Below are 16161 nucleotides of genomic sequence, written 5' to 3'. Positions count from 1 at the left end.
GTTCTAATGCCAGTAATTTGCATATCATAAACAGGGAAAACATTGAAAGGCTTGGACTGTAGTTAGAAAATAGGTGCTCGCAGGTATAAAGTTATTGCTGTAGACTGAATACATGTATCACAGTGCTTATACAGAATGCAAATGAATGAATGCAAATGAATCTTTGCAGTTCAGAGAACTGTGGAAAAAGTTTTTTTTTAATTTATTTTGCATGTGTCTTAAACTTGCCAACAAAATGCTGTGAGAAGGTCAGAACAGTTCACTAGGGATAGCATTTAAATGCACTGAAAATGAGATGGAAGCCTTGGCAGGGCACAATAAACAGCAAAAAAATGTTCCACAATATTTTTTTTTCAGCCCTGGCACTCGCTTTTGTCTATGTAAATAAAACAAAATTGAGAAAAAAAAAGAGAAAGTTTCTTCCACATCTTGTAAACCTCCAGGGATTTATGGAGCATCATCTTACCTTTGAGTCTAATTCTTTTGTGTTTTGAAGTTTCCTTGCCAGTGCAGCTTGTGTGCACCCAGAATCTGAAGCCTCTGAAGTTTTGTCAGCAGAGTCTCCCTGATGCCTGTCTGTTCCCAGGCACTGTAACAAGTGCGTGACCGCGGTGTGAGGCTAGCCATTGCTTCAGTTCTTTCATATCCTCTTTGCTTTGAGGCAGTACGTGTCGACTCTTGGTTTTGCTTAGGTCTCTGGCTTAATGATTTTTGACTGCATATTAAGGATGGCCAATGGGCAGCCTGCAGGCTGGGTTTGGATGGCATCTGTATGACTTGCTGGCTCCCAGCTCTGTGAGAGGTCACAGGACTGTGGGGCTCAGGCAAATGCTGCTGCTTGTTCTCAGGCCATGGCTATGCCCCAGGGGAGCCAGGCTGCTGCCGACACCCTCACTAAAGGGAGGCTAGGCAAGGGCTTAGCTGGTTTGGATTCAGAGGGGCTGAGCTGTCAGATCTGTGGAGCAGAAGTACTGGGCTGTTTACATCCCAAAAAATAGCTGTGGACAGTCAGGGATCCAGAGCCTGGTGCGGATACGGTCAGTTGATGTTTACCTAGCATCTTCTGACTAGTTGCAGCTGAATGTGTCAGGCTGTGGGTTTTTTTGGTTGGTTTTGTTTTATTTCCCTGGTCTGTCCTGTAACATCACCATATTACCTTATATATATATGTATATATAGTTAGTGTATCCTGTTTCTGTTTTAGATGAAATTAGGATAATTTAAATTAGGGAGAAAGAGTATATTCCTACTCTTTCCCTGTACTTGGCTCTGGTGAGGCCGCACCTCGAGTACTGTGTTCAGTTTTGGGCCCCTCGCTACAAGAAGGACATCGAGGTGCTTGAGCGGGTGCAGAGAAGGGCGACGAAGCTGGTGAGGGGCCTGGAGAACAAGTCCTACGAGGAGCGGCTGAGGGAGCTGGGCTTGTTCAGCCTGGAGAAGAGGAGGCTCAGGGGCGACCTTATCGCTCTTTTTAGGTACCTCAAGGGAGGCTGTAGCGAGGTGGGGGTTGGCCTGTTCTCCCACGTGCCTGGTGACGGGACGAGGGGGAATGGGCTTAAGTTGAGCCAGGGGAGTTTTAGGTTAGATGTTAGGAAGAACTTCTTTACTGAAAGGGTTGTGAGGCACTGGAACAGGCTGCCCGGGGAAGTGGTGGAGTCACCATCCCTGGAAGTCTTCAAAAGACGTTTAGATGTAGAGCTTAGGGATATGGTTTAGTGGAGGGCTGTTAGCGTTAGGTTGGAGGTTGGACTCGATGACCTTGAGGTCTCTTCCAACCTAGAAATTCTGTGATTCTGTGATTCTTACCTCCAGTCTTGTTCTCTGCTTATATAATTATAGGTAAAGATCCTGTACCTTACCATTCAGGTTTTTAGTGGCATGGTCTGTGAGTGTCTTTTCACCACAGATGACAACTGAAGACTGCAATCTTTGTACTCTTCAGAAGATGAGCTTATCAAACAAAGATGCAGTGCTATGCTGTGTCCTTGAGTAGAGGAAGAAAAGGATTCCAGAGCAGCATGAGTCCAGATAGCTCCTGGAGCAGGATAAATTGTTTCTTCAGGCAGTCAGCTTCCACTGGGGTTGGAACAATAGTGTGAGGATATTTTTTGTCTTCTGGTGCTGTGGTACTGTGCATCTCTGTCACCACATGGAAAGGTCCGTTTCCTGTGGAAGCAGGTGTGACTGACAGACTGCCTCGACAGCTGTCATCCTGAAATGACGGTTTCAGTCCCATAAACACTTGATGAGCCTCTCCGTTTTTAAGCTGATCTTTGATTAGGGTTTCTTGTATTTTTCCCTTCTCCTGTGCTGTGTTGTTGAAAGCAGTAGGCAGAGATGAATCATCAGGAAAATTGGGAGCCCATTTTGCTGGAAGTGTGACAAGCTGAAAGAGCTGTTATTCTGCATGAATATTTTACACAATATTGTACAAATCATTTGATTGTTTCCTACACATTTTAAAATATTTACTTCTACAAATAACGTTAAACAATATGACAACAATATAAGTATGCAAATAGTAACAATATACTAATAAAAACCATGACATCTTTCCTATGTCTTTAAACAAGAAAGCTCTGCAGCAGTCCTTTGTTTTGTGGGAGTTGTCCCTTGTTTAGTGGGAGCCTCAACTTAGTCACACACCGTATTTTCAACTGGAGATGTCTATTTGAGGACCTCGTTGCAGCAGGCGCTAGCAAGTAATGTCAATGTTTTTGCAGTAAAAAAAGCAAAATTCAAGGTTTGTGTAAGGGATAAGTTCCTGATTTAGCAATGCCAGGTCAGTTAATGTATGTTACCACACTTCCTTCTCCACCCAACTGCATGAATGGTCTCCTTTATGATCACAGCATCATTCCAACGGGTGAAATAACTGGGGCTTATGTCAGATGCTGCTTCCATATTGTACTGTGTCATGATATAGTGTTTTTTCATTATTATTATTTTTGAAAAAGATCTAAATTTAGTGGTTGGTTGTCCGTCTCTGCTGTTTGTACCTTCAAAAGCTGAACTTGTGTGACTGGACAGGTAACACTTGCAAATTTCAAGCACGTCTCGGATGCTTGAAATTTACAACATGGAAAATAATAGACACATGTCCATAACTCTTCTTCCTCTATTTTTTGCAGACTGAAAATATCTGTTCTTAACAAGACTGTGTTGTAGTACACACTGAATATTTTAGTGGCATCCAGATACATTGCAATGAGTTCTTGTTTGAATAGTTGTTCTGTTTTATTTAGTTTTGCATAGCTGGCAGCTATGGAAGCAAGGACAGCCTGGGAGCAGTACAGAGAAATTGTCCGAGCAGCAAGGGATCAGGTTAGGAAAGCTAAAGCCCTGATATAATTAAATCTGGCTATGGACATCAAGGGCAACAAGACTTCCGTAAGTACATCAGTGATAAAACAAAGACTAGGGAAAATCTGTGCCCTCTCCAGAAGGAAACAGGAGACCTGGTTACCTGGGATATGGGAAAGGCTGAGGTACTCAGCAACTTTTTTTTTCCTCAATCTTCACTGGCAAGTGCTCTAGCCACACTGCCCAAGTTACAGAAGGCAAAGGCAGGGACTGGGAGAATGTAGGATTGTCTCCTACAGCAGGTAGGATTGGGTCTGAGACCATCTAAGGAACCTGAAGATGCACAAATCCACAGGCCCTGAGAAAACTGGTGGATGAAGTTGCTAAGTCACTGTCCATCATATTTGAGAAATCGTGGCAGTCTGGTGAAGTTCCCACTGACTGTAAGAGGGGAAACAACCCCCATTATTAAAGAGGGGAAAAAAGAGAGACCTGAGGGACTACAAGCCAGTCAGTCTCACCTCTGTGCCTGGCAAGATCATGGAGCAGATCCTCCTAGCATCTATGCTAAGGGACAAGGAAAATAAGGAGGTGATTGGTGACAGCCAGCATGGCTTCACGCAAGTCATGCCTGAGAAATTTGGCCTTCTACGATGGGGTTACAATATTATTGGATTAGTGAAGAGCAACCGACACCATCTACTGGACTTGTGCAAAGCATTTTACCCCCATGATATCCTTGTCTCTAAATTGGAGAGATGTGGATTTGACAGATGGACCACTGAATGGATAAGGAATTGGCTGGAGGATCACATTCAAAGAATTGTAGTCAATGGTTCAGTGTCTAGGTGGAGACCAGTTGACAAGTGGTATCGGAACCAGTGCTATTTGACATCCTTATTGGTGACGTGGACAGTGGGAGTGAGTGCACCCTCAGCAAGTTTGCTGATGACACCAAGCTGTGTGGTGCCGTCAACATGCTGGAGGGAACGGCTGCCATCCAGAGGGACCTGAACAGGCTTGAGAAGTGGGCACATGCAAACCTTGTGCAGTTCAGCAAGGCAAAGTGCAAGGTCCTGCACCTGGATCACAGCAATCCCGAACATAAATACAGGCCGAGCAGAGAATAAATTGAGAGCAGCCCTGAGGAGAAGGACTTGGGAGTACTGGGGGATGAAAAAAATCGACATGAGCTTGCAATGTGCACTTGCAGCCCAGAAAGCTAACCATGAGGGAGATGATTCTCCCCCTCTGCTCTCCTCTCAGACCCCACCTGGAGTGCTGTGCTCAGCTCTAGGGCCCCCAGCATAACAAGGACATGGAACAATTAAGGGCCCCCAGCATAACAAGGACATGGAACAATTAAGAGCAGGTCCAGAGGAGGGCCATGAGGATAATCAGGGCCTGGAGCACCTCTCCTATGAAGACAGGCTGAGCAAGTTGGGGTTGTTCAGCCTGGAGAAGAGAAGCTTCTGGGGAGACCTTAAAGGGGGGCCTAAAAGTACCTAAAGGAGGCCTATAGGAAAGCTGGGGAGGGACTTTTTGTCAGGGAGTGTGGTTACAGGACAAAGGGTAATGGATTTAAATTAAAAGAGGGTAGATTTTGACTAGATATTCAGAATCTTTTTTTCACTCAGAGGGTGGTGAGGCCCTGGAACAGGTCGCCCAGAGAAGCTGTGGATCCCTGGAGGTGTTCGAGGCCAGGATGGATGGGGTTTTGAGCAACTAGTCTAGTGAGGGAGGTGTCTCTTGCCCATGGTGGGGGGGGTGGAACTACATGATCTTTATGGTCCCTTCCAACTCAAACCATTCTGTGATTCTCTGAAAAGTACAGAGTTTTTAATAACATTGAGATTTCAAGTTGTTCATCACTAACGTACCTTGTGATAGCACATATGTATCCATTATCTCAGTGATTTCAAAATACTATATTATGTTTAAAATAACTCCAGTTACTCTTAATGTCATTGCAGGTAAAATGTTCCAGTCTCCAGATATCACTCTTATTGTAGAGTTCATATTTATGTTTTATAAGGAGAAACCCATCGATTGGCTTCTGGACCATATCCTCTGGGTGAAAGTGTGCAATCCTGAGAAAGATGCCGTAAGTTTGATTTATTAAGAAGCTTCTAAAATGCTTTCATGTTAGTGAACAAGTTGAGTTTGGTGAATTGAAGGCTTAGCAAACTGTGTATCCTGAAAGAATCTCTCCTCCTACCAAGATTTTAATCTCAAATATACCTGCAGAGACAGTTTTCAGAAGCATTATAATTGTTGTTTCAGATTTCAGAGATGGATGTGGTAGCTGGTGAAAGAAAAAGTCCAGTTAGTTTCTGTGTGTAACACTCCTAAAATAAATTAAATCTTGTAACCCCTGCTGAGGCTCTGCAGAACACTACTACTTGGATAACAGTCACAGAGAAGATTCCAAATGGCGATTAAATAGAATTTTTGTCCTTCATTCCTCAAGTAGTAGCTCCCTTGCTGAAAGACTGAATAAATGAGTTCTGTGCAAGAAGGAAGAGATGTAAATTTCTCCTTTATTAACTAGTATTACATTTGCACAGCGGTCTTGCTCGATTTCTGGAACAAAACCAAGAAGAATTCAATAAATCTAGGTTCTTGTTGAGTCTTTTTGGTTCGTGTAACATCACGTACTTTCAGTAAAAACTCAGCAACCTTCTGTTGAATTTACTAATGTGTTTTTTATCCCTCCCCTCTTCATTTCAGAAACATTGTGACCGACAGAAATCAAACCTACGAATACGCTTCAGGCCTTCTCTATTCCAGCATGTTGGCCTCCACTCCTCCCTGGCAGGGAAGATCCAAAAACTCACAGTTAGTAGCTAAACTTTTCCTTCCTTCCTAGAACAGGCTGATTCGATGAAAAATGTTTTAGCCTTTGAGAAAACAGGCGTTTTCTTGGTTAGCATTTTTGTGTTACTGCAGTTGGAATGAAATCTGATTTAAACTGGTTGCTATCAAGTATAAGAACTACCAATCTTAGCTTATTTTTGTTTATATCTGTTAGTGAATATTTTTATTTTTTACTTGATGTCATGTTCATCTTATTACTTAGATTACAAGATCTGATATATGCAAAAATGAGTAATACATTTATTTTCCTTTTTTTTTTTTTTCCAAGTGTTTAAGTGTAACCACTTGAGAAAAACAGTAAAAAATAAAATAAAATAAAATCTGACCAGCATAATGTTTGTGTTTCAATTAGGATAAAGACTTCCTGAAACCGTTGCTGCATAAAATCCACGTGAATCCACCTGCAGAGGTTTCCACATCTTTAAAAGTCTACCAAGGGCATACCCTAGAAAAAACCTACGTAGGGGAAGATTTTTTCTGGGCTGTCACACCGGTTGCTGGGGACTATATTCTATTTAAATTTGACAAGCCTGTCAATGTAGAAAGGTTAGTAATTATTTGTCTTTGGTCTCATATCTAAAGCTGCTTGCTTGCCAAGACTGCTTGAAGGTAGAATTTGAGGCTGTCATAATAAACTGAAGTGAAATCATCTGGGGTATTTGCAGTCTAGCTGAAACTGTGATCATCAGAGTCTTTTCCTCCAATTCTTTTGCTGATTTAAATGTTGTCTTCCGCTTTACTTTTTCTTTCAATTTTATCTGGAGCTTTTTTGATAAATGCAATTCAAACCCAGTGTTTCTCTGGCAGGTCGTAGGGGAACTCAAAAGAAGTCAGTTTGATTCTGTTTGGTTGGTTGGTCTGCTTCTAATTACAATTACAACTGTGCAACATGGTGTGTGCTACAGAATGTTGTGCCCTGCAGGCTCAGTCCATTGATTGTGCAGACCAGCAGTCTTGCTGGAGCATGTCACAATGTCCCTGTACCTGAAAGTTGGGAACTGTGAAGGGTACCATTAATTTATTTTGTTAGATTTTGCTTTAGGGCTTGAGAAAAAAACACCATGCTAAGACTCCAAGTTGACCTATTTCAAAATTAAAAAGACTTGAAATATAAGTATCTGCGATTTGTTAGAGGACTAAAAGTGACTTTTCCTTTGGATTTACTGTTTTGCTGTTTTGGTTTTCACTGTCTTGCCAACAGAATAGTCCAAGACATACAAAATAAATTGGTTATTTAGTGTCCGTTTAAGTGTTGCTGTGTTAGTAGATTTCTTTTTCCTTTCTTCACATACCTTCTGTGCTTTTTTGAGGTCAATACGTATAGTCTGGTAGAGCAAAGTTCCTTTGGCTCAATTGACTGGCTGCTTTTCTTGTGAAGGAGCCCTTTCTGCAGTTCTGAACTGAATCCAATTAGTCAACTTCTGTGCATGGTACATAATCAAAGACTAAGTCTTCACCTTGGCTTAGCACAACAGTGAGGATCAGTAGTTTCCTTGTTCTGTGTTGTACCAAACCAGTCTGACCTATTAAATTCCAGTTTGTTGTGTGACATGTCAAATTACTCTTCCAGTTGGTTGCTGTGTGTTAAAAGACTTTCTTGGATAGCTTTCACAACAAGATGTATGTGTTGAGAAACATGACTGCCATACCTCCTTGGATTAAAGGCAGAATCTTTTTATATCCTGTGCCAGTAATATAAAAAAACTACATATTTTTCAAATCAAGTGCATGAATTCATTGATTCTTTTTGATCAAGTTTTTCTCTTCAAAGTTATGTCGTGAATGTTATCTTATTTTTTGTTTGTTTGTTTGTTTGTTTTTAAGAATAATACGCCTCTACTCTATGAATAGGGTAACTGTAACCAACAATGTTGATCTTGGGTGGATTGTTGTTCTGTTAGGATGAGTCAAGTGCACAATGGCAATTCTGGAAAGTGTTGCTAGCAAGTGTCTTAGATCAGCCCTGTAATTCAAAAGTCAGCATGCACAAGTCTGAAGAAAATATGTATTTTAATATGTCCTACCTTAATGGTGAGGAAGTTGGGGGAACAAGTAAATACTAATTATCTATGCAAAAAAGCTGGTGATGGGTCTGGAGAACAAGTCTTATGAGGAGCGGCTGAAGGAGCTGGGCTTGTTCAGCCTGGAGAAGAGGAGGCTCAGGGGCGACCTTATCGCTCTCTATAGGTACCTCAAGGGAGGCTGTAGCGAGGTGGGGGTTGGCCTGTTCTCCCACGTGCCTGGTGACAGGACGAGGGGGAATGGGCTGAAGTTGCACCAGGGGAGGTTTAGGTTGGATGTTAGGAAGAACTTCTTTACTGAAAGGGTTGTGAGGCACTGGAACAGGCTGCCCAGGGAAGTGGTGGAGTCACCATCCCTGGAGGCCTTTAAAAGACGTTTAGATGTAGAGCTCAGTGATATGGTTTAGTGGGGACTGTTAGTGTTAGGTCAGAGGTTGGACTCGATGATCTTGAGGTCTCTTCCAACCTAGAAATTCTGTGATTCTGTGAAAATGTGGGAAGATGGTGTTCATCATTATGCTTTGAAAAATTGTAGCTAGGGCTAAGATAGTTGTGTCTACCTGATGTGTTAAGAACAGTCTCATCAGTAGAGGATTATACTATCTTTTTTGGTATTTCTACTTATTGAAGAAAGTCATTCCAATTTTAGAAAAAAGGGAGCATCTTGGATCCCATTGCTTTCTCAAAGGAAGTCCACTAATTAGAATGATGTTACGTATTTAGACTTAACTTAGGTTTAGCATTGTTTGAACTATCATTATAGGCCATTTCAATATTTATTATGATTTGTGTTTCTGTTGCCACAGGATCCTCAAAAATACAGTATTTTGCCTTTGTATATATTGTTGTTGTTACAATTATTTTCCCTTCCTTTTCTGTCCTATTAAACTGTCTTTCTCTCATGAGCTTTTCCGAGTTGCTCCCCCATCCCACTGGGGGTGAGTGAGTGAACGGTGGGTGGTGCTGAGCTGCCTGCTCCCTTAAACCACAACAGCATCAGGAAAAGTTGCCCTGTGGGGAGATGTATCTGATGGTGGCAAGTAAAAGCAGAAAAGCCCTCTTGTGTTCGTGAACCTACATAACAGGTGCTGTTTGTTTTATGTTGTTGTTGTTTTTAAAGTAATAGAAAAGCTCCTTGAATTCACACCAAATGTTGTCTGCCAAGTCAGTTGGAGGTGCAGCTGCTTAATAGTTCCAGTAATAAATTCTCCGTAAACAAGCTTTCTCATGGAAATATTTACCACAACTGACAGAATGAATGGCAGGTCTGTTACGGTGTGACAGAACACCAACTTGTTCCTATAGCTCGTTTTTCCGTGCCAACCGTTTTGCTGAACTGAATGTAATGTTTCTGTTGAGTGTAGCAGTACAGTAATTAGCTTTCATCAAGTCTTTAAATATTTCATTTCTGAGACCTGAGAATATTGTCAGGGATAACAGTGGCAAGGATCTCTTAATAATCTAAAGTGAGATCTGAACTCGTGTAGTGGAGCAGAAAATAACATTTGTGGCTATTTCATGCAAGACCTACTTGACATATCCTGGCTGAATGTTGAAGTCAAATGGATGTTGATTGTTTTAAGCCACACCTGGAGAACAGGGATGTGTAAATTGAAATAGTCAAAAGTGAAAATTGAAATGTTGCCTAAGTTTGAGCTCTCCATATAGGTTTGACTGACGTAAGTTGGATAATGCATGTGTTTTTTGAAAACACTTATTAACACCAAGGAAGTCCTTGGAAGTGCATAACCTATGGCCATCTTGATTATTGTCAGCTTTTCTGCAATAGCAATTTAGAATGGATATTTACAAAAATAAAGGGTTTCAGAGAAAAAAAAAAAAAAAAAAACAACACGCACAACCTCACCAATTTATGTTAATTTGCTTCATGATTTTTGGAATATGAGGCTCATTCTTATTTGTATGTGACTGCTTGGCAGTGTTTGAATATCTTCATGAGGGTTAGTAGAATTTTTGTGGTTTTGAGTGTTTTTGGAGGGGAAGGGAAAACAGGGAGGTGGTGATTTATTTATGTTTTTCATACCCCCTAACACTGCTTTTAACTCTGTAGTTGCCCAGTAGTTGTGTCCTTGCTTTTAACAAGTTGTTGGTCCTAATGTGCCGTTGGTTATTAATAAAGTGATTTTATGAGGCCCAACTTGCTGTCTGGAATTTCAGCTTTAAACTGAAATCTTAATACTTTTGACAAATCAGCTTGTAGATTACATGTACTTCTTTGCTTTCTGATGTTGGCACAGATACTTGATGTGCAGTATTTGAGGCTAATTATCTAATTTTCTGTGCTGTTGACACTAGAATCGCAGGGAACGTGTGATGTTAACCTTGCACTTATGTCCTATGGTGGCTTCTTGCAACGTATAATTCCCACTCATGCGAGAAATATATATTTGACTATTTAAACTAGAAAATCATTGTATTGTGTGAAGAATATCTTTTCTGGCTCCTGATAACATACAAGTTAATTTATCTGCTTTTAAATTGTTGTGACAGTGCTGAAAATTACCTGCATAAAAGGTGATGGTTGCTTGCCTGCTATTACTGCCACTAAGTTGTAGAGAAAAAGAAGCACAGCTTGTAAAGCATGTTCTTTAGCAGTGAGATTATTTTTTTTTGATGTTTGTTTTAAGTAGAATAAAGTTTGTAAAAAGTGTATCATAGCACCTGGCTGTAGATGTATCTAAAGTATAATTAATTATCTATGCTGTGGGATGCATGTCCTCTTTTTGGAAGAGATCCACAAAATCAAGTGTATTACAAAGGAAAAAAAAAAAGGTTTTCTATAACAACTTTCCAAAACTGGCAGTGCAATGAAGCCTTCTCATTGTTTCCTTTTGCAGTAACAACCACGTAAAACCTAGGGAATTATGAAATCATTGGGGTTTGGAGTAACACGGCAGTAACTTGACTAATGCGTAAGCTCTTCGCTGTTCATAAGCACTGTCCAGTACAGAAACTCTCCTTGCACAATGCAGCATGTTCTACTTTTCTTGTGCAAATTTAGCTGCAGTAGCACACAAATACGTGCAGCCACACACAGCCACAATGTGTATGATTTAGAAATAATCTTTGTTCTGATTTTAAATGTGTAATTATGATATAGGTTGTTAAAGCCTAACATCACCTTCATCTTATTAGGCTTTAAGGTGGTATCAGATGATAGAAAATATTTGGAAGTCTCTTAAATTTATTAGAGTTTCTGTATGTCAGTGTATTTCAGGTGGGCTAATGTTTTTAGCATATATGAAAAAAAAAAAAAAAGAGAGAGGAATTGAGGACTTGATTTCTGTGTTTACATAAGCTTCTGTACTAATGAGCAGAACATCCTCCCATGGATACCCTGACAGCAGGGATTTGGCAGGCAGGCTCCCAGCCACTGATGCTGTTTGCTCTGGGCATGGGAACTCTGCCTACAACGATGAGGCAAGAACTTCGTAGGAAAAGAAAAATAGTACGGATCAGAGACAGAAGAAGGGAGCTCTCTGAGCCAAGGACATGCTGCTTTCTCCTTAATGGCACTAATATTCCACGTTGGTGTCTTTGGCAGCATTCCTGGGTTTTACTGTTCTTACTCAGAAATCTTAGAGGTTTAATGCAGTTGCCTAAATGTTAGGTGTCAAATGCCACTTGAGATACCCTAAAATGCTTCACCTGATTTTCAGAAGGGCTTGAGTCTCTGACTTGTCACAGGTGCATCTGCCAGCCTGTGAGGATGCCCATACCCAAGGGCATCTCAACTGACAGTAAATGCTGATGTTTAAGAAAACTGAAGGGAGCTCCCGTGTGCTTTCCAGAGAAATAATATTTCAGGTGCATATGTGTATATATAAACTTAAATAAATACAAACACATACATCTACAGTGAAATGTGGAAAGATTTTTTTTTGTTTTATTTATTATAGATATATTATAAAAGATATATTGCAGCTTTACATATTCATCTGTAGAATATATGTATATGACCTATATAAAACAAATATAAAATCTGAAACTGTCAACATTTCATTGGTTTAAAAGTTTAGCAGAATTAACATTGATGAATAGCGTAAGGGCCGTTTAACTAATGTCGATCAGATTGAGAAAGAGCTGAATTTCTTAAAGGAAAGAGTGAAGATTTCATGAGAGAACTTCTCCCTTTAGTAGTAAAACAAGCCAAAAGCCAGTACTCACCGAAACCCCGCATTAGAAATAGTGAAAATGAATTTAATGACAAACCCTTTTCTATTACAGTTGACCTGTATGCACTTCAGAGAGCACAGTGGAGGTTTAGAAAACCATTCTCATAGTCCTCACTGGGACATAATATAAATGTCCATAATATATATTGACAGTGAGGCTGGCTATTTTGGGCAGAGAAAATGAAATCCTACCAAGCATTGTGCATAAAAGTTAATGGGGTAAATGTTCCTTCCCCACCGCCTCCCCCCTGCAGTGGTTTTGAATCAGAAGCTGTAACAAGATGAAAACCTCTCCTTGGTTTTCTTGCCTCTTGTGAGTACTTGTGTGTGGGTATATATATAGTCTTGCAGAATTAATTTTTTTTTTTTTCCCCAATTATAAGCAATTTTTGCAAAGGAATTGGTGAGAAGCATAAAGGGTAGGAAAAGAAATTGAACCCGAGTGAAGGAAAATAAGTTATTCATCTATCTTTTATAACACATACAAGAAAAACATAAAAAATAGCGCATGGTTAATACCTGTTTCCAGTGACAGTAAGTCAACATTTCCTGATGAGGGTTCTGGGAAAATGACAGAGTGGGGTTACATTAAATTTCTTTTCCCACATTTACATCCAGAGAACAAAAATCCTGGATAATGACTCTTGCAGGGGTGACAGCCTTTGTAGAGAGCCAAAAATGTGCTGACTGAATGTTGCTTTTATAGAAATTCACACTGTGCGGAATTTAAAACTTGTCCTGCTTGTTGATAGCAGATTGTGCAAAAGTGGAAGGAAACATTTCCTCCCTGCCTTCCTATCTCTTCCTTTTTCTGAAAAGAGATATACTAACATACATAAAACTGCTAAAAGAGACGTAAGGAGGATATGCAGAGAAAAAGATTTGATTCCTGATATTTACGGCGGACAAAGGCCTGTGTTCATAAATAGATTCTTAGAATATTTTTGTATAATATCAAGTGAGATAAGACTTTTGTTTCTTTCCAAACAAAAATGTATTGGTAGTGGATGTGAATTTTATGCTTTTCTTGGGTGTATTATTTCCTTTTATAAAGCTGCTATTTACTGGTAAGTTTTCTTGTGTGTCCTTTTCTCTGCTCTGTTTTTAATGGCTCAACAAAGCAGAAGATGCATAGAATTGTGCTTTTGTTTTTTTAAAAAAAAAAACTAACACAATTAGTATATTTTTTTTTCTGAATAAGACATGAAAGGCAGTAAGACACCCTTGTTAATGCCTAAAAGGAAACATATCAGGTAACTGAGAGAATAATGTTTTTCTGAGTCGAAATATGCTTTGATGTGGGGGCAAAGAAGAAAGATACAACCCCTCCATTAGCGAAGTAAGAGGAGGGTAAAGATGTGTACTTGCTTTGTTCTTGTTGTGTTTTTTTTTTGTTTGTTTGTTTGTTTGTTTTTGTGTCAAAAGTGCAAGTGATGAACTAGTACTGAAAGATGGAAAAGTTTAGCTATTTAGCAAATACTAAAGGTAACTAAAGTTAACGGCATTGGCAAGCTGATGACGTCTTTTGTCAGTGTATTAATGATGATCGTGCTTCTGTCCTTCCATTCCTCTGTGTTAGGATGTATATGAACACTGGTTTAGCTGAGTGGTTTTATTTTTATTTTCATTTTTATTTTTACTTTTTTCCTGTGGCTGACTTGACTGTATAGGTGAGTCTAGTTCCAAAGCAGAAGTCAAACCCGCAGCTTTCTTATTCAAATCACTCAATATGGAAACTGAAATCTTATTTGCAACTTGGCTCCCTTTTGTGTGTGTTTGTTCTTTAACCATTGTTGCTCTTTAAATTTTATTGTGTATGTTTTTATGTGCCACATGAGATGTTAATGTTTAGCATCCTCTTTTACCCTCTTATTACACTGAGGTCAAGAACAAAATGTATGTGAGCTGGTTCATACATCTAGGAACTTCTGGCAGATAGGAAGTTGTGGCTATTTTTGAATATGTACAGTAGCTAGTCACTATATTTGACCCTTGCCTCTTTAAAGAGAGACTGAAAATGGAGAAACGTCCTCTGAAGTTCAGGTGCATTGGTATTTCACTTAGCAGTTGTGAATTAGAGTTACTTTTTGCTGATGACTTCCATCAAGAATGTCCAAATTTGCTCATCTCCTTGTCTTGTAATTAAAACAAGCTGTGAAGTAATGTTTTATAAGGCTTATTATTATTATTATTATTATTATTATTATTATTATTATTATTATTATGTTAATATGTATTTCTTTGGGATTAGTATATTTAGAGGTCAGTGGCTTTCAGAATTTTAATTGGAAAGAACAGTTCAGAAGGCATTAGGTTTAAACAGCAGGTAGACAAAAGGTGTCTTTGAGTCAACCCCAGGAAAAATGTCAGGTAACCAGCAGATTAAAAAAAAAAAAAAAAAAAACACCACGTTTTTAGTATTTACACAGGCTGTCACCTGCAAATCCCAGGACAGATGTCAGAATAACTTAGCCAAAAGCACAACTACTTCTGTGGCTTTCAGTTTCTGTCTTTCAATCTCCAGAAAAACATTTCATTAGCCTGAAATCTTTATGGTTTTGCAGTGTGTCGGGGAGGCAAGTTTTATAAAAGAACAGCTAAATGATGCTTCTTGCAGAAGCTGTAGAACAGCAACTCGTTTGTAAATGAAATGTTATTCCTAAGCAAATTTTCTAATTCATAAATTTTATTTCTGAGCAAAAGATTGACTATAGACACGAGCTGTGTATGTGCATTCATACTTCTATTTTTAATTTCTGGGTAACTTCTGTCTAAGTAGGTGTTATCTGACAAATGTTCAGGCAAGGCTCAGATTTAAAAATGCCCCTTCTGTTCTAAACATAATCTTAAGTAAGATGGGGAACATATGCATATGTTATAAGTGTATGTGCATATGGCAAACATACTGGAAAAGTGGTTTTGACTACGTGGAAATCTGCAAATCCGTTTTTATTACTTCCATAAATTGTTTCAGCTTTGTGCCAGTTTTTGAGCTCGGTGCCCTAATGGCACAGTATCTGCGGGGAGCACAGGGGGAGAATCTCCTCCCCCTTTAATTTCAGAAGTCGATAGCACAGTAGGACAAACAGCTGGCTGTGTTGTTCTTAAACCAAAACCAACCCAAACCACCACCTGCCCCCACAGCACCCCCGAAGCATTATCTTCTGTTGAGAGAGCAGGGTCACAGAGGAGGGTTATTTTTAATTTTTGTGGCTTTTTAGGTGTGTCTTCTCAGAAATGAGATTTGTGAAATAGAAAGCGCTACAGAAGAGTACTGCCCCTGGGGTTTGGTAAGAGAGTGTGATGTTTGCCTCTCAGATGCAAGTGTTCAACCTCTGGCATTTAAAAATATAAATCTTTGGATTTTCGGTGTTTTAGTGAGAAGAATTTAGAAATAGGAATCAATGTAACTTTCTTAGATCTGAGCGTGTGATTTTTACTCCTCTTCTGAACACTTATAGAAGACATGCCTCCGAGTGTCTGTGTATTTTTAAATTATTTCCTGTCATGTTAGGATCACAGACCCTTCTAATTCAGGGTCAGAGAGCTCTGTTTTCTTCTACTTTCTGACTTGTAGCTATGGAGAACGGATTAATGACAAGTACTTACCTGGTTTCAGACATACTAGATAAACTGGAATTTACATCTCCAATTACATCTTAATAAATTGCAAATTGAGCTAATGTTTGTAATTTTAATCAAGTGATAATTTCTGAACTAATTTTGTCCCTGGCTGGTGATGGATTTAATGTAGAAGATAGTGC

General features: G+C 39.5%; 1 protein-coding gene across 1 annotated transcript in view; it reads left to right on the top strand.

Annotated features, from left to right (window-relative positions):
- MGAT4A (alpha-1,3-mannosyl-glycoprotein 4-beta-N-acetylglucosaminyltransferase A) overlaps positions 1-16161 on the top strand; it is a 68990-nt gene that overhangs the window by 47942 nt on the left and 4887 nt on the right. Inside the window, exons 10-12 of the mRNA XM_032207880.1 lie at positions 5277-5407; positions 6034-6141; positions 6533-6726. Of these exons, the coding sequence (XP_032063771.1) occupies positions 5277-5407; positions 6034-6141; positions 6533-6726 (433 nt within the window). The remainder of the gene's footprint in view (positions 1-5276; positions 5408-6033; positions 6142-6532; positions 6727-16161) is intronic.

This window comes from Aythya fuligula, chromosome 1, assembly GCF_009819795.1.
Source record: "Aythya fuligula isolate bAytFul2 chromosome 1, bAytFul2.pri, whole genome shotgun sequence".
NCBI classification, from domain to species: Eukaryota; Metazoa; Chordata; class Aves; order Anseriformes; family Anatidae; genus Aythya; species Aythya fuligula.
Note: the sequence above shows the minus strand (reverse complement) of the source record. Positions and strands in the feature narration are given on the sequence as shown.